This window comes from Leptidea sinapis, chromosome 1 (assembly GCF_905404315.1).
Source record: "Leptidea sinapis chromosome 1, ilLepSina1.1, whole genome shotgun sequence".
NCBI classification, from domain to species: domain Eukaryota; kingdom Metazoa; phylum Arthropoda; class Insecta; order Lepidoptera; family Pieridae; genus Leptidea; species Leptidea sinapis.
Window position 1 is genome coordinate 9,468,151 of NC_066265.1, and position 18,460 is coordinate 9,486,610.

The 18,460-nt window shown below is 38.1% G+C and overlaps 1 protein-coding gene across 5 annotated transcripts in view; it reads right to left on the minus strand.

The window, feature by feature from the left end:
- Window positions 1-3,985: 3,985 nt before the first annotated feature.
- The window catches only part of LOC126967500 (homeobox protein cut), a 156,413-nt gene continuing 141,938 nt past the window's right edge, over window positions 3,986-18,460 (minus strand). For 4 of the 5 annotated variants that reach the window (XM_050812180.1, XM_050812341.1, XM_050812025.1 and 1 more), the window contains 4 exons: window positions 8,094-8,281; window positions 7,864-8,012; window positions 6,826-7,727; window positions 3,986-6,277 (listed from right to left, as the gene is read on the minus strand). In XM_050812180.1, the coding sequence (XP_050668137.1) occupies window positions 4,803-6,277; window positions 6,826-7,727; window positions 7,864-8,012; window positions 8,094-8,281 (2,714 nt within the window). In that variant the 3' untranslated portion in view covers window positions 3,986-4,802. The remainder of the gene's footprint in view (window positions 6,278-6,825; window positions 7,728-7,863; window positions 8,013-8,093; window positions 8,282-18,460) is intronic. The other variant, XM_050812102.1, reaches the window with a different exon arrangement.

Here is an 18,460-nt window from a genome sequence, read left to right on the forward strand (position 1 = left end):
TATCCGATCGCTATATGATGGCTTGGTTATGTCAAATAAACACTCATATTTTGACACGAGTATTATTAATTTTTCATCATTCATCTTTTCGTACAAGTACGCACAACTATTACGTTCAAATGTTGCTATCAAAATGGCAGTCGGCGCGGCCGCAGCGGGCACGCAATCGGAGCCCATCGGCTGCGCGAGCGAGAAAGAGCACGCAATCGGAGCCGACAGGCTGCGCAAGCGAGAAAGAGCACGCAATCAGAGCCGATCGGCTGCGCGAGCGAGAAAGAGCACGCAAGCGGAGCCGGTCGGCTCCTTTTATTACTTCACACGAAGCGCGTTCAGGCATTTTTAATGACAAAAAAGGTGCAAATGCAAAAATAAACTTTACTACAATCACTCAAAACACTGTTTCCAACGTGATAAAAATCTGCTCTCCTCTCCGAGCCGGTCTGTGTGAACGGACCCTTATTATAAATATAATATTTACGAAGGTTACGAAGCGTTGAGTGCTAAAAAACTATTCGCCTAAACTTTGAAATTTTTATAGGTTTTGTTCTAATGTTAGTTTGAAATAAATCGTAGTACGTAAATACATACGCTTTATTTATATTGTGTTTGAATTAATGCAACTGTGAGTTAGGTACCTACTATATTCAAATTCAAATATTTTTATTCAAAATAGGATGTGACATCACTTATTGAAAGTCAAAAAAACTACCACCCATTCCAAAATGAATGCCTTAGACCTGAGAAGAATGGGCGCAACAAACTCAGGGGGCTTGCATTATTCTATGTAAAATAAAATGAAGCCAATTTCACAGGTCTCTGCATAGAAAATGCTGTCTTATTGAAGGTTACCAGCTACCTAGCTTGTGAAATAGGTACTCATCAGAACAGTCATACGCGAATAGCTTGGAACGCACGGCTCGATACTTGTGCTCTTTACGTAGGTTTAGCGCGAGACGTGTGATATTGACATCACATATAGACAAATCTTCGATGGATCGCCTTTGTCCGTTGCTTCGCTAAATTAAAATCGATAGGATACAAGCTTATGTGCTTATTAAATAATTGACATCATCACATCTAGGAACAAATCTTCGATCGATCACCTTTGTTCGCTGCGTCGCTAAAACAAAATCTATAAGATGCAAGTTTCTTCTTTTCTTCATTTCTTATATACATATTTATTAAAAAGTGACAAATCTATTAAATTTTAACACGAACACCTACCAGCGTATTTGTTGGGAGTTTCTTATCAATTCTTCTCCCCTTAACAGAGCCCTTTTAACTTAGTTTTCTGGTTGCATTACGTTATATTATTGTCACTCTTTGGTAAATAATTATATTTATATTCTATTGTACTCCTATAAAACAGAAAACAATGAAATTTACATGTACATTTTATACTTAATTTGCGTATTTCTATGTAATTGATAATTTATTGATATTAGACTGCTTGCGACCTCTCCCCACCGAACCTCATTCTTCAACCTGTGTAGCCTATTTATTGCGTAAATTTTTCTTATTGTAAGAATTTTTACATAGTCTATTTATACGTCTAGATAGACTGTAAAATCTTCGAAATAAATTAGGATGACTGTTACCCTTTATTTTGAGCAATGCACGCACACTAACACAAAGTGACTTACAAATCGCTAGTGTAAGACGTAGCTTGTCAGGCACACTAAAGAAATAGACTTGGCCTGTTTTTATCGGTTCTTTATCAGCAAGAAGCTCTATCTGGACTTATAAATTATTGAAGAATTTTTACTTTTAACTATTGCTATAAGTTTGCGCTCACCATAAGAAATATTTTCAGATAGCTCGAAATATCTATCTTATACAAGGTGTTAAAATCAAATAAGCATATAGAATGGTATAGAACAGAAATATATTCATAGGTATGTGTTATGTTATTGTCATTGGGAGTGACAATAACATCACACATTGCAACAATACATCAGTTCGTAGAGCGGCCTTGACATGGGGAGAAGAACTGATAGTAAACAATTTAAGGCGAAGAGTAAGCAGAAAACACGCATTCAAGGTGTTTTTAGACAAGTTTTTTGGTGAAAATATAGCATTTCGAGTTATGAACACTAATTAATCCTTTTACACATATCCTTAAAATGCATATGTGTAAAACATATCCTTAAGACTTATTTGTAGGTTGCTAATGCTTGCTGTTGGTTATAGTTAACACTCCAGAGCCTTTTTGAACTACCACTTTTCCTTGCAGTTAAACAAGTTTTTTGGCATGGCATGATGCATTTTCTTAGTACAACTCTCAGAAAAGATATTCTTATAGCTTGTACTTTTTTGTGTAGGTATATTTATTCAGCTTAGTAATGAATAACGAGGATTGTACGCGTATAAACTGTTTTCCACCCAAGAATTTTGAAAATATTGGCTTTGTTACATAGATGGCGGCCGGAAGCCGTGGACTCAAATCGCTCAAGGTCGCTGGCATTTAGTGTCGCCTTAAGTAGCCTTCGCAGAACCTGTCAAGGGCCATGCATTGCAATCTTCAATATAATCTGCTATACTATAGTAAGCCTTCTTTATCGAAGAAGCTTATAATATTTCTTAGATTTGTTCTCAGCGAGTCATAATATCTGGTACTTTTTTGTAAAATTGAATACGAAGGAGCCTGCTCTAGCTAACCTATCTTTCTTCTTGAATTTAATGAATTCAAAACACAGTAATACAATTCAGTGATACATTACGTTTATAATATAAAAGTATTGTCAGGGAAGGGTTAGAAGTAAGGATCGCTCTTATTCTTTTGATGCTTAAAAATATTATCATCTCAAGCATTTTCCACAGTAACCAACCCATGTAACTGTATGTGACATACCTGATTTAATGAAGAGATGATAAAGAAGGTTGAAATTCTATGAAAGGTATAAATAAAACTAATCTTAATGCGTTGCATTTCTGTTAAATACTTCTCGTATGAACCAGATTCCATCTCAGAGTCATGAACACCTACTAACGGTTAGTGCAAAGTAAAAATAAAACGCCTGTCTGGTTTTTCTAGCAAAGTTTATGATAGTCAAATTTCAAGGGTTATGAAATAATGTAAAGGCGAATAAATAGACAGGATTCATTAGCAATTTCTTTATTTTAATTTAATAACTTTAGAAATTGTTCAGAAAGAAGACAATGGTTTCAGCGTCATTAATATTATGATATGAACAATAATAATTACAGCTATAACTTTATAACTATATTATAATTTATAATGGAGACATTCCTATCAACTATTTCCTACAAGACTCATATACACGGCCCTTTACTTAGACCGATTTTCGTAACAAATTAATCCAAAATATAAGATCTTTTCGGTTTACTTAGTTACTTCAGATGTGCTATTATCAACATAACAATCAGAAATTGTCGAATTTTAACTGTTTTCTGCAATAGTGTAACATAATATAATATCACAATTATAATGCGATTTTGCTTTATATAAATTGAAAGACGGGCAACGATAAATCTTTAAATATTCATTATAAAGCCAACAGCTATAGAACAGAAAGAAATCAATATATTATAACAGATACAACTTAAACTCTGGCGTGGTTCTTTCATGAACGCTCCGTGAACTGTCTCACAGTCGGTGGCTCCGTATTGACTATTACTCTACCTCTTATATAGCTAGCTTAACATAATAACATCGATATGTATCGTCGGTACAGCACTATCAAAACGAACCTCAATAAACAATAAACTAGTGATGTACCTACAACTAGAGTTCGTACGGTTGAATATCCAAATATTAAAATTTCCATAATAAACCCGATTTATGTTTGGGTTGATTGTTTATTTATCTATTTAACTATAGCATCCTCGGAGGGGCCCATATACTCGTATATGTACACAATATTTACATTGATGCAAGGAATGCGGTTCCCACTCAATATACAATTCATAATATTATCTAAGTATTTTGGCGTTCGAATGGCAAACAAAAATAAAACAACATAAATTAAATAAGATAAAGCAAATTTATTGCAAAATAAAAAATATAACTATAACCATAATCAATACATATCCAACTGTATTGTTTAAAAATTTGTACGTTGATGAGTCGCGGACCGTAATGGACATCGATGGTACACGGGTCCTGACAGGATGGGGACCGGACAGACAGCGGACGGCAAGCGTCCGGCACGTGCCGCGGAGTATAAATGTAGAAATAGAAGTCAAAATAGTATAAAATAAACATAGATAATTTATTATATAACTCGAATACCCAATATATCTAAAACCTCGCCGGTCTATAAACATAATAATACTTCAACTGGGAGTCACCTATGACCTAATCGATACTTAACTTTACATCTGATTGCACTTCGTATTTAACAATAAAATTATATTATATATCATTAGATCGACAACGATTTAATTACAACATTATTTAGTTTACATACATATATACACATGCGACCCGGCTAGGGACGCTTTCACATTTTTGGTATGTCTATTTACAAAAATTCGAATCAATCTCGCGCGAGCGTCTATACCAACGCTTCACGAGTATATATCATAATATATAATTAAAGCAAAATGCATTTTTGTATCGCAAGTACAGGTTGTCCGAACCCATATTAACTATTTACAGAGTCTTTGGCCTTACAGTATACATAACAAAGTCGTCTAGCTACACTCGGTGCGAGCACGGCCCGGCACCGACACTGCCCGGCTCCGACACTTATCGTCACTAGCCACGGACACAGATCACAAGTCGCAGTACCTCACGGTTCACAGTTGCCACACTGGACGGTCTCTCTCACTCTCAGAGTTCAATACTCCCACCGGTCGTCAGTCTCCGTTTTGATCTTCTCGTCGGGTAGCACGTCGGGCGGCGGTGCGGGCGCGGGTACTGGTGGCGCGGGGCAGGGCTCCACGCGCACCGTGTCGTCGGCTTCGCGCCGGCACTCGCCGCGCATCACGCAGACGCCGTTGATGATGACGTCGTCTGGGCGCCGCTCGTCCTGCCACTCCGGGTTTACCCACTGCGGCGCGGCAGGCTTGCGCCGGCTGGAGCGCGCGGGTGTCGATGTCGTCTTGGGCTCACTTTTGTTGTCCTCGTCCAGCGAGTCTTCCGATCCCAGGTTGCTGTCCGCGTCCGCCTCGCCGTCCGCATCCTCATCCTCGAACTCGTCCACGTCCAGCTCTCGCTTCAGCGGCATGGACAGATCCAGACCAGCACCGTCCTTGCGCTCTTCCGGGGGCAACAAGCCCCGCCCGATAAGCGCCGCGAAATTTGAATTTGCGAAGTATGGCGGGTAAGGAAGCGGCACTCCCGCCAACCCCATACGTTCCTTCTGCAGCTCCAGCAGCCGCTGATTCAGCAGCAACCGAAACTGCACCGGGTCAAACTGCGCAGACTGCTCCCGCGGGGGCGCCTCCCCCGTCCCGTGGGGTGTTTGCTGCTTCAATCGCATACGATGGTTGTGGAACCAGTTCGTAATCGTCCGTGTTGATAGCCCCAATTCGGAGGCCAAGAATTCAATAGTGGGCATATTGGGGTAAGGGTCGAGTGCGAAAGCAAGTCTCAGCGCTTCTTTCTGCTCTTCAGAGAACAGAACCCGCTGCTTCTTGGCAGAGGGAGCGCCAGTAGCGGGCGGCGACCCGCAGTGGTAAAACTCAGAGGTGTCAGTAGAGGAGGTGTCGGAGGAGTTGTCCTGGCCCGGCCCGCTGGACCGCCGTCTCTTGTTGGCTTCGCGCCGCTCGTTCTTGAGCGCCTGTAGTCGGTCCACATTGTGCGCGTCACTGAGCCACAGCTGCATGCGGATGAACGGTTCCCGTCCCTTGATGCTCAGCATGTGCCAAGGTTTAGGTTTCGAAAGCAGCTCACTGACCGAGCCTTGGGAGAGGCCGAGTACCGCCTCGCCAAAAATCTTCTGGCCGATGTTGTTGGCGAGAAGGGCCTCCTTGATCTTGGTAGTGATAGTCTGCGTGTCGAGATCCTGCGTGAGCGCCGCCATCTCGTAGACGCTGGGCGACATGTGCTGGTGCAGCGCGCGCAGCACAGGCGGCGCGTGCGGATGGGGACCGTGGGGGTGGCCAGGCTTCCGGTCCTTGTCGTGGTGAGGCGGCGGCGCGTGGGGGGCGTGCGGCGGGAAGGGGGGCGGCGTGAGCAGCAGCGGCGTCGGCGGAAGGTGCGCGAGGTGCGGCAGCAGCTGTTCCTGCTGCATCTTACTGAGCAGCGACGTCGCGTCCGAGATCATCTTTTGTGTGGGGGGCATCGGCTTGTTCATGTTTGGCGGACAAGCTGAAAGGATAAAACAACTTCATTAATAACACATTTTCAATCTCTATCTTTGGTTCTAACATTAATACAAAGGTAAACGCTTAGAAAATATCAATGAGGTAGACTTATCGGATGAAGTGCTTTATCATTTACAAGTCATTTATTAAATTTAATGAAAAAAAAAAACCTGACAAGTGTGAGTCGGACTCGCCCTCCAAGGGCATACATAAATAATTATGAGGTACCTATACTCAATCCAAAATTGGGTAAACGGCCGTATCTTTTTTACGTTAACTTAGAATTTAGATTTTTTACAGCTTAAAGAGACTATAGACTTGAATATATCGTTTTAATTTCATCTGGAACGTCCACAAGTTTCCGAAGTAAAGGTTCTTGACTGATCGATGGAGGGACAACAAAGTAATCCTATAAGGGTCCCGTTTTTTCTTTTTTGATTTACTGAACCCTAAAAAAGCAATACCGATGAAATATTTACTTCAATTACTGTAATAGTTGTCTTAGATGCTACAAACAATGGTCATCAGTTATAAGTGTCAACTTATACTTACTCGGAGCTCCGCTGTAGTTGCCCGTCCTCATCAGTTTCTCTGGTGCGATCTTGTACTGTGACGCGACCAGCTTGTGAACGGCGTTGTCATCCTCCAGGAACATCTTCATTCGGATGAACGGCTCTCTGCCTTTCTGTGTCAGCATATGCCAAGGCTTCGGCCTCGCCAGCAGATCACTGACCGACCCTTGAGACAACCCGAGAACAGATTCTCCGAATAGTCTTTGACTAATAGAATATTGACTAAGCGCTTCCTTCACTCGTTTCACTATTTCTTCTGTGTTCAGGTTGTTAAAGAGATCAAACTGTTGCTGTGTGATGGGGGGAAGAACAGCTTTCATAGATCGCTGCGGGGGCGTATGATGAGGAGGGTTGGGAGGTTGAGAGATCAGACTGTTAGTTATAGAGGCCATCCGCTGTAGTGGACTGGCCGCTGCTGAGCTATTAAAGTCTTCATTGGGCGTTATCGCCGGGGGTAATATCGCGTTACCGAGCGGGCTGGAGGCAGACGATCCCGTCGACTGCTGGCCAGGTTCCAGCTTCGGTCTTACTAAAGAAAAGGCGCTCCCTGCGTGCCTTATTGCCTCTTCGGCGTCCATCGATCGTTCCTTATCACTATCAGTCATACCGTTCATTTTGGCGATTTTTTCCTTTGGTAGCGAGAGATCTTGGACCGCCCCCGAACCATTCATGTGTTGATTTTGAGCTTGCATGGCTTGCTGCTGCAAAGCCATGAGGTTGGGAAATGGAGGCATTCCCGGCAAGTTGTGGAGGTTGGGGATATTGCCACCTGGTTGTATCTTAGCAAGCTCTCGGTGATACGCTTCCAAAGCCATGCGAATATCTTCGGGAGGCCTTTCGATGTGTGGAGGCATACCGCCGCTGAAAAATGGAGGAAACATTCTGTATGTTAGTTTTAGATTTGCTGTTCTCGACTGTAATATCATCAATTAATTTATTGTATACTAATGTTACATTTATAAATTAAAATAAAGTATATAAAAATAGGTACATAATTTGTAATAAGTTTCCAACATACCCAGGGTAGGCATCTCGGCTGCTGTGTCGCATGTCCTCCACTCTCCTGGTCATGATCTTGGCCAGCTCCTCTTGGTAGATCCTGACCACTTTCTCTTGCGGAATGTCATCGTTTTCGTATTTCCTTAACCTTCGATTCTGACTTGAATCCTGAAATTAGAATGAAAACTGTATTAGCATACAAATTTATTTTATGTAACTTGTGAATATAAATATAATGAAGCTTCTTACCTTATTAGAGAAAGGGGAAGGACATTGCGTCCTTGGAGAACAGGAGTCATCGTTGCTTCTGGAATCATCATTATTGGAGTGTCCCTTCATTAAGTGTGATGATTCAGACAGCATATGAACCAGCCGGTCGTCACCTTCCGACTCAGGCTTGGCGAAACCTGGCCCCGCATTGCCATCCTTCGTTCCAACTGAAAATAAACCAGAAAGTTTCAATTAATACACCGCATCAGCTACTCATTTGACTATTGCATGTATTCACACAAATATTCGCATCGCATATAATTTTAATTGCAGAGAAATTGTTGTGCAAATAGGGCGCTTTTCATCGTTCTTGCCAAGTAATAAATATAAAGTTATATTTGGTACAATTGAAATTAGGTGGGACATTAAAACGGACTGCGACGGATTGCACGTTCAAGATAATCGCTAAACGGCGTCCTGCCGTCGCGTCGCCGTCACCTAGTCGAGTGGCCAAGTGGTCGGAACGCTGCGCGGGCGCAACCATAAAACTGTGTGAGTTACGCTCAAACTAACCGCCAAGTTTGCTCGTCATCTATCAACGTTATTGTCTATGACTGCACAATATTAATGATGAACAACGTCTTTAGCATCAATTACAATATTTTATTGCGTTTAGTATACATCTGTTGTTAATATAGTACCATAAAAACTCTTCAGTGCCATCTGTTAGCTGTCTTATGTACTTATATTCTGTTCAGTTTAATATTTGTCTTCAAAGAATTGTTACTAAGATATATATTTTCTTAAATTATTCACATTAACCATTCGGTGTCAAGTACTCTCGAAGCTTTAAGAAGATAAATATTATTTTGAAAATTGATTTTTGATTATTGAATTTGAATGGCATAAAATTTATGGCAACGTACAATCAATTAAAATGATATATGTTTTACAGATGTTATGTTTTTTATTCTAATTAGTATATAAGAACAATAACAATTAAGCAATATTAGGTCTGAAAGTAATTAAACTACAGTTGAGAGACAGGAGCTTAACCAATCACCATTCGAGTCATATCTTTTTGTTTTGATTGTGAACACACGCACACTAAAACAAAGTGACTTACGATATCGCGAGTGCAGAGTATGCATACTAAAGTAATAAGCCTGGCCTGTTGTTATGCATTGCCTGACAGCAAGAGGCTCTATCAAGTCATATAAATTATCTAAGATATTTCTATTAGATTTTTTCGATATAAGTAATCGAATCGGAAAAAGTGATTGTTATTAATCTTATGAGCGCAATAGTGAACCGAGTCGAAGTTAACGCAAAACTAAAATGGATAATTCCGAACGTAATACGCATGCCTCCGCAATCGAAATAAGCATCTGAATATTTACCAAATGGAAAAAGAAGAAAGTCGTTTAAAACATAGAAAGATCTGAAAAGAAAAATCCGGAAACAGACGTTTGCGTTCAACCTAATAGCTACTGAAAAGGGGTGCACTAAGGGATATATATTTATTGGTTTTAATGGCAATAATATTTATTAATTGGTACTAAACTAATCTATGACACTTGTTAAATAACTATAATTAATGGTTCTAATGAGGAATACGCGGATTTATAATTGTTACCCGGACCGGCCCTGCAATGGTAATAGACGAATGATTAAATCGTAACCGGGACCGGCCTGATCAATGGTTACAAGCGTATTGCCTTACTTCTATTTTGTTTTCCATAAATGAGACTTATTGATGCTAATTTTTAATTTTGTTACACAGACTAAAGCTAATTCCGAGTGTATGTATCATCTCGTATATATTATCTTATCTGTTTAGTGTGTGATGCTTTCAGATAATTAATTGATTTTTATACATAGATAAAATATTACCGTATCTGCGTAGTGTGTATTGACGCTTTAGGTATTGACAATAATGGGACAAAATATATTTAGATCCTGTTATTTTTAGGGAAATTCGATATGCAACAAATGGCAACAAGCTGTCCTTGTTATATCTGAATCATTTATTTACTCTGCGGTCTTTTACTGTCTCAACAAAGAATGCGCCAAGCTGCATCGAATTAATTTTCACATCACAAGCACTTAATTGCGTCCTTAAATTTTATTTTAAAACCGACAATATGTTCACGGATTCTTGGGGCATTTACTCTAATTATAGATATTTAAATTACAAAGAAAAATAACACTTGATTAATTGATAATAGAGGACAAAATGTTGTGTCGGATTGTTTTTATTGGGATGTTAAGTTGGATTAATTTATCGTAACGTTAAAACGTCAATTCGGATTATCTCAGGAAATGTGTTCGTAAGCAAATGGAGTTTTGAAGAATGTTTAATTGGTGCGTTTAGCGGATTAATTTATTTGAAGGAATGTTGCGAACATCGGATTAAAATGTATGTTCTTACGTTATGTTCATTATTGAATTATTATACTTCTCAGAAACAATAATAACAATACGCTGCAATAGTCGTAGATGTTTCGGAAGTACCTTAACGCACAAATACTTTGTGTATGTTAGGATCAATTGAATGCTGTTGAGAGCTGAAATATATCGGAATGGGGCTGCGTCCATTTTACGCAAAATTATCCGTAGATAGTTTAGGCGACTAACTTTTTGATCCCATTGACCCTTTCTCAATTTATTTTGATTTTCTTACTTTCATTACTAAAACAATTATAAGACATATTACAATTATATGAATATTTTGTGGATACAAGCGCAGTGTCAGTTTGATTTTCTCTTTTTCATTATTTCATTGCAATAGCAAAGTTTGCACCAACTGCAGTATCAACTTTGAATCTATCCTCATCGTCTTCACGTCAAAGTGTAACTTAGGTATTTCTTGTGCCCTTTCCTCTCCATAGGAAACTACTGTTTTGGAATGGGAATACCACCTAATCAATTCTGGTACCTTAGACGTCCTTTTTATTAATGCGTGATATTCAAAAGTGCCTGTAACGGTCTAAAATAAATATTTTCGACCATTCGACGCGAATTTTCCCGTAGTTGTTTAACTTTAAACACCCCAGGATTCCATGCTCAGTTGATTGGTATTGAAAGGCCCAATATAGAGCCGGTATCTAGTGTATTATTGACGCAACTTTCGCCACTCTCACGTGCCACTTCTGCCATCGTTAGGTATTCAAACGACATGGTATCCCTCAATTCTGTATTTTTTATATTTACGCACGATCCTTTGTGAAACCACCATTTAAAGTTAACGACTTATGACTAAAAACGTGATACAAATAAATGTTGAGAGACGACGGAGCCGGCCCGCGATTACATCTGACACGACCATTATGTTCACGGTTGCCACTCATAAAGCATAGACAATAACTCTATATACGTGATTCGGTTCATAATTCACTACTTTTCTTTTTTAATGTTCACTTAATTGGATATAAAAATAATATACATAAACTTTTTAGTAATATTTAACTTTTCCGAAGAATTTCTTGTATTTCTATAAATTCGTGAAGAACCTGCTTAGCTTATTTGCCAATAGTAAAAGAGCGCGCACACCAAATTTAGAGGATGGCAAGTGTCCTGTGATTCTTCTGGTGTTGCAAGAGGCGGCAGTGATTACTTTACATAGCTTCACCGTACGTTCATAACAACTATACACATTTATAATCCAATGTTAATTTCAATGAAGTCTTCATCAGTATTTAAACAGTGCGGTCACGTCCAAAGTCCTAATTTAAAAATAACGTGTCGATAACCAATAAACAGCATTAAATATTTCGCCCGTGTCCCGCTCACGGCCTATCCCCAGTTGACAATCAATTAGTTTATTTCAGATTCTCTCGATAAAACCATCGATAAATTTCAACACACGTCTATTATTCCTTTGATCTTTTAGAATACGTTTTGTTATTCAGAATACAACACGAGGACAATTACCGATACGTGCCTCGCGATATCATCACTTCATTGCTTTTGTTTTACTCCGTGAACCTGTGATGACGACCATCTTGTTGAACTACGCGGTTACTTCAAATTTCAAAATGGCCGACGATAAATCTAGATTATACAACTATGGATGCATCAAATCAGAACGCTATTAAGTGTAGAAAGATGTGTGCCTGTTTAGAATCGGTGTTTTATATTGGTTATTAAGGCGATACGTGTTTTTTTGATGGAAATTATGAAGGATAGCTTTAAATTAATGCCGTCTAGTCACGTAAAGCATGTTTATCAAAAAGTATGGGAATCTATAAGTGTTATAATTGCTCGTGCATAGTGTTACATATACATGTCCCTACCTATATACACCATCTTCGAAGCACTTTTAAAGAGCATCCTTCATGCATGGATAAATTCATTCATTGTGTACGGAAAATAAATGTTTTGATAAGTTTAAAGTAATTAATCTAAGATACATGATTGTAGCTGTCTCTGAATTGACCAACGTGTATTGCAATTAATGGTTTGGTAAACAGAAGTAACGAAGTGGTTATTTATTTATACTTATCGGTAGTTTATGAAGTGAAGTATTATTCCGTTATTAATCACTAGAAGCGTATGAATATTCAGCGTTTTTGTAGTTGCCATATATTAGCGTGTCACAATGTCAGTGAAAAAAAATAACTTTTACACTAGGTGCGTTTGGTATAGAGTGGGAAAAGCATTTCCGGGATTGTAAATCAGTGAGGGTAGTCGGAAAGAAAGGGGTGAGCGCGTAGACGACACATGGGCCGGCCGCGGCTCGCGACGTGAATCGATGCTCATTTGCATTCGAGTCGTCCGAGAAGGTGGACGTCAGGGCCGCTCGAAAGTGTTGCGGCGAACGGAAAAAATAGTAACATTTGAATTGTTAATGAGATGCAAAAGAAATAGTTGTATAACCGTTGCCTGCAGTTGAAATTAGGTGCTAAATGTTACTGTGAAACGTACAGTTGTGATCTAAACGATTGCGTCATGCAAAAGCTAACACATCCTGTATCACTTTAAAACTAAGAAGTAGTTGTACTTGCCGATAGCTCGCTAAATTTAGTTGCGTTCCTATGAATGAGAGATGGGGACGTTGTAGAAAGAATTTATTTTGTCCGAAGTTCGGTGGCGTGAGGCGTGAGCGGTAAGGCGGCATGCGTTGGGGGCTGGGGCAGATGATCGCGTGCTAGATGGCAATCAGCCGAGGGCAGCGACCACGATTGATTCCGACCGAGAGCTCGACTGATTGCCTCATTCTGACATCGAGCACAAAGTTACAATGCCACGTCACGTATCACTTGAACGCAAACATAATTGTTCGATAATTCGTCTCTTTCATTAACCTTACATTCTTCATGTCTCAATTGGCCACAGTCTAATATTTTCTTTTCTACAGTAAAACATCTGCTTAGAGAGAAAGGTCGATGTTGGGTTATTGCAATTAACGACACTAAATATCTATATATATATAAGAGATTTCCACGTATATAGTCACTCATCACGATATCTCTAGAACCATTAGAGTTAAAGACTTGAAATTTAGTAGTAGTGGTAGGAATATTCTTTTCACCGAGTAGACGTCAGCTAAGAACGGATTTTCCAAAATTCCATCCGCAAGAGTTTTTTTTATTATGAACAGAACAACGTCTGTCGGGTCAGCTAGTAGTTTATATAAGTGGGTGGCCTCTTTCCATAGGATGCTATCTAGCTGAGTAACATGGCGGTGCCATTTTTGCAAAACTATATTGCGCAACGAGGGCTGATGAGAATTAAAATCTTGTCTCAAAGTGAGAAGAGCACTGCGATACCCAATGACGAAGTGATTTATCTATGTATATAGTCACATAAAGATAAATCAATCAAATCAGAAACATGCTACAAATACACCTTAATAAGCTTCGACTACTATACGTATACATTGCCGTATTTACTTCAGTTGTTCAAAATATTATTGGTTAATAAGCAGCAATGTTAAACTTATATTCAGATCAGATTTGATTCCGATAGTTGATACACGACTAAGTGTGCTTACATTGTCTTTAAGCACACTGTTGCCGTCTGCCTATAAGACTGCGAATGTTATATCTTTATATTGTTTCCTTTTTTCATGAAAAAAACATAGTTTGCACTTTAATACGATTTTTTAATTTTACATATTCTGTGTTCAAGACTGCATTTTATTTCGGTTTGATGAAATTGAATTACTATTCATTCCAAAAAGAAATAGTAAACTCGTCGAGTGAAATGGCACCGAAGTCGTGAAAGTTCTCGTAATAGACAACAATTTAACTTTTATTTCTCGTTGCCGGCAAGTCCCCGGGGCATAGACAAACCGCGTACGTCACTAGTTTATAACTAGATTCGATAATCAATTTTGTGTTGACACTGCAAAAACCTCTTGTATTATTATCCGAGTTTTTGTTACAAAATATAATACATAAATCTTGGAAGAGATCTTTTGTAAAAAAAAATATCTTTTGCAAGATATGTTATAATTAATACGAAAATATCTGTGAAATTGGGTTATCATTGGTGATTAAAAATTCTCATTAGAAATGACTGGCGTATTCTGAAGCGACACGCATAAAAAAAACACGTGTGCAATTCACACTGGTAGAAGTGAAACCTGCAAAAGTTTGGCTTCAAGATAATTTTAAGAATGTAAAATTTCGGTAAGAGTATAGTAATAGCTTTTAGTAATATGTAGTAGTACAATATAATAACATAGATTTATTCAGAATCAGAGTTTACATTTTCGATAAATGGTATGAAATGATAAAATACAAGAGGCTTTTGGTTACTTTAGTAACTTTATCATTATTATTCATATTTGGTCTTTATATTGTCAATATATATTTGGAATACTGCGTCAATTACTGTTTTTCATCTTGTTGTTGATACAGTTCAATCAACAGAATCGTTGTATCCAATGCAAAATGTACATTAACCATTACGACATTACTATCACCGCTATCATATTTATGTTCTCCTGGTGTCTATGTAAGGTATAAAGGCATACTCTTACAAAACAAGACAATCTCTTCTTCAATCATGATCGCCTGGTACCAAAACACTGTGTAATGCTTTCCTATCTCATTTTCTCCCACGTTAAATCTTATGAATTTATATGTCTGACTCTTTTTACTGTCTCGCTTTTTCGTTTCATCGACTTTTAAATCACAACGATTTTAAAGAAGTTTTCACTTCAAAAAGGAACGACAGTGTCAATGTAATAGAATAGATATGCAACGGTTCCCTTGTCGGCTGTGTATCGATGTACGAACATTCAACAAGGGTTGGAAACTTTTAACGATAACAAAGTTTTTAATGAAATAACCTAATTGTCGTCGCGCGAACCGTTCGCGACTAATTCGCTTAACACACCTGATCGTCTGGTGGGACTTTTTAGTCTATCTTATTCTTGTTTGTAAGCTTAACTGAGTGAAACACATTTATTTTCAAGGTTTGTTGGTCTGCAACAATTTCGAACAGTTTGATATCTGCCAAATCACTGTTCTGCATATCTATAATATCTACAAGTGTAGAATGGCGCTAAAGACGTGTAGATATAATTTTGGTATAAAATAAAAACTTTTTACAGTATTAATCTAACTATATAATTAAATGAATGCAAAACTTTGTTATCAAAATATCATTTGGAATAGTCAAGTGTATCCTGGTTCAAATCATACATAAGAAATCTTATTTTTGACAGTGATACATTTACTTTACATAGGTTATAAGAAAAATATTTATTTGGTTTACGCTCAATATCGACGAGAAAGTCATACAAAAGGTTAGTGCTTTCAATATTACAACTCACACAACACTTAGTTAAGAAACTTGTAGTCGTAATTAAAACTAGCCCTAATGTATGTGAGCTGTCACCTGTCAAATGCGCTGTCAATTTATTACCGAGTTAAAATTTTTTTTCCTTTGCAAGTGGTTGGACACGCGATGAAACATTCACGAGATATTATAAACTATACAGCGTTACTCTTTCCATGTCTGAGTTAATCAATAATGCATCATGGAAAAATTTATGATTAGTTAAAAAATAACTGCTCTGGAAAATTACCTGACATCAGTAGTACCGTACAATATGTTTGCAATATTCTCTGAGTTTATAAGTACCTATATGAAACACGGACAAGCTCTAAGATTATAATAACGACCTCACAGTGCTATTTAATAAAGGAATCTGCATTCTGGAATTAGCTCGTTCTGTAAAAACAAGTCATTCATAGCTTCACATTAATCCTAACTAATTATGCAAGACAAGGAGCAAAGATACAAAATGGCCGGCCACAAATCGCCGCAGAAGTGACAACTTAAACAGCCCATCTCCCGTGACACATCTCTAAATTATCACCCTCTTTCTGTGAACCTACGTGCGATATTAATTATCTCGTAAAATATGTTCGGATTGAGTTAATTTCCTAGACAACAGCTTCAGTTGGATCGAGGATAACAAAATGGTGGACGCTGCGAATTGGCGCCAAACTAATTTGCTCGAATCGTGAGGGATATTGTTGATTGAAAACGTAATTCCTATTCGTAAATTGAAGCGTTGATTCTGATAATATATTAATTATATAAGTATTTATATGAAAATAGATAAATGATCAAAGTCATTTATATGGTATGATCAATAGATCAACTTGTTGTTTTTCAACTAACTAGTGCCAAATAGATAATGTTATATACCTATTCATATAAGACGTTTAACCAGGCGTCCAGTGAACGTTAACTGCTCAAGAACAGTATTTGAACTTCGAATCTCTAAACATAATGATAAAGTTTTGTAGTATTCCTAAATGCGGTCACATTATTTCACGACGCAGATTCATTTAAATCAATCTTACTGCGTGATTTATACAACTGTTTTGTTCCGAATCGAATGTTGCGACAAATCTTGTTTCAGTCAGGAATCGAACGCGTGGGACGTGGACGATGTTTACAATATCCCGAATTTAATTTCCAACGGAAATATGCGGCGAATGGCCGAATTAAAGTTTTAATAGTGCCGATACATCTTTTTCGATATCATCGAAGTGAAGATCTGAGCTTTATGAGAAGTGTTACCATTATTTCATTAAAAGAAATCTTAACCAATATAATATAGTGATATAGATCCCAACAAGGGCTAGGTACACGAATTAATGATTATAAATACGTAATAATAGGTACAAATTCTGTGCCAAAATATTGTCCTTAACATAATTATTGGGTGAATTAATAGGACGGTTAAGATTAAGGTGACCGCACAATGATCACTTCGGAACTGCGAACTGCATCACACAGTCACACAGCCGTATCATCGCCTCATATTTATAGAAATTGCGTACGGGGTTGTCATGCGAATACTTATATAGGTACTTAGTCAAGAAACACTTATTATTTTGAAGTGAAAACTTCTTCACCGGCGTTGAACATTTTTCTTGGGATGGGTATAATTATATTTCATCTGCAACATTGTAGTTGGATCCTGGGTTTTGGACCCGCGCTTCTGGAGTTAAAAATGGCCTCCAAAGCTTTTCAGTCAAAGCATATTATCGCTAACTCTTTCGTCCAACCTTCTGATATCTACACCGTTTTTATATGGAAGAGTAAGACAAACGAGTGTTCGAGTCAGTTGGTATTAAGAGGTCACCGCCGCTAAAAGTATGGGCAGACTTGCAACACCAGAGTAATAACAGGAGCGTAGTAAGCCTTTAAGAAAAGTAAACGCGCTTTTTTTAATCGTACATAAATCTTGATATTATGCTTTTTCAACTCTCCAGTGGCGATTTTAGAGGGGTTAAGAGCGTTGAATCTCGCACCGACAAAAGAAAGAGAAAATGTTTTATTTATAATAGTGAAGTTAGCCACTTAGAACAGCAAATTGTTAAGAAACTTCGAACTTTCATGTACATCCTCTGGTATTACACAAGATTCAGCGCTGCGATGATCAATATTCGTCCGGTGATCCTTAAAAGTTCAACAAAATTAAATTTGTTCTATTTTCGGAATTACAAATTGTTCTTTTTTAAATCCAAACATTCAGAAACTTATATGTGAATTTGCAGAACGTAATTAATAAATTGTAGGTGACAGCCCTGGCTGGTAGATGCAGATGGGGATATCAATTAGTTGCTACACTGTGAGCGTCCGCATCGCTGGTGGCACCGCCATCACACCCACTTACTGCTTCCTTCATGTCCTCGCGTTATTATTGCGCCACTTCATACACGGTACTTATCGTTAATATATTATGGTCTTAAGTCACAAATTCTGTTACAAATAGATTTATTTTTGATGACGTAATGTAATCTTTATATAAGTTATTTGTATTTATTTATTGCAGTCTCAGCGATATAATCTATAGATATACGCACTGTTGCTATGGGAAATTTAGTCAGTGTTTAATCTAGAGATATCTTAAGCGACTCGATGTCCGCGTT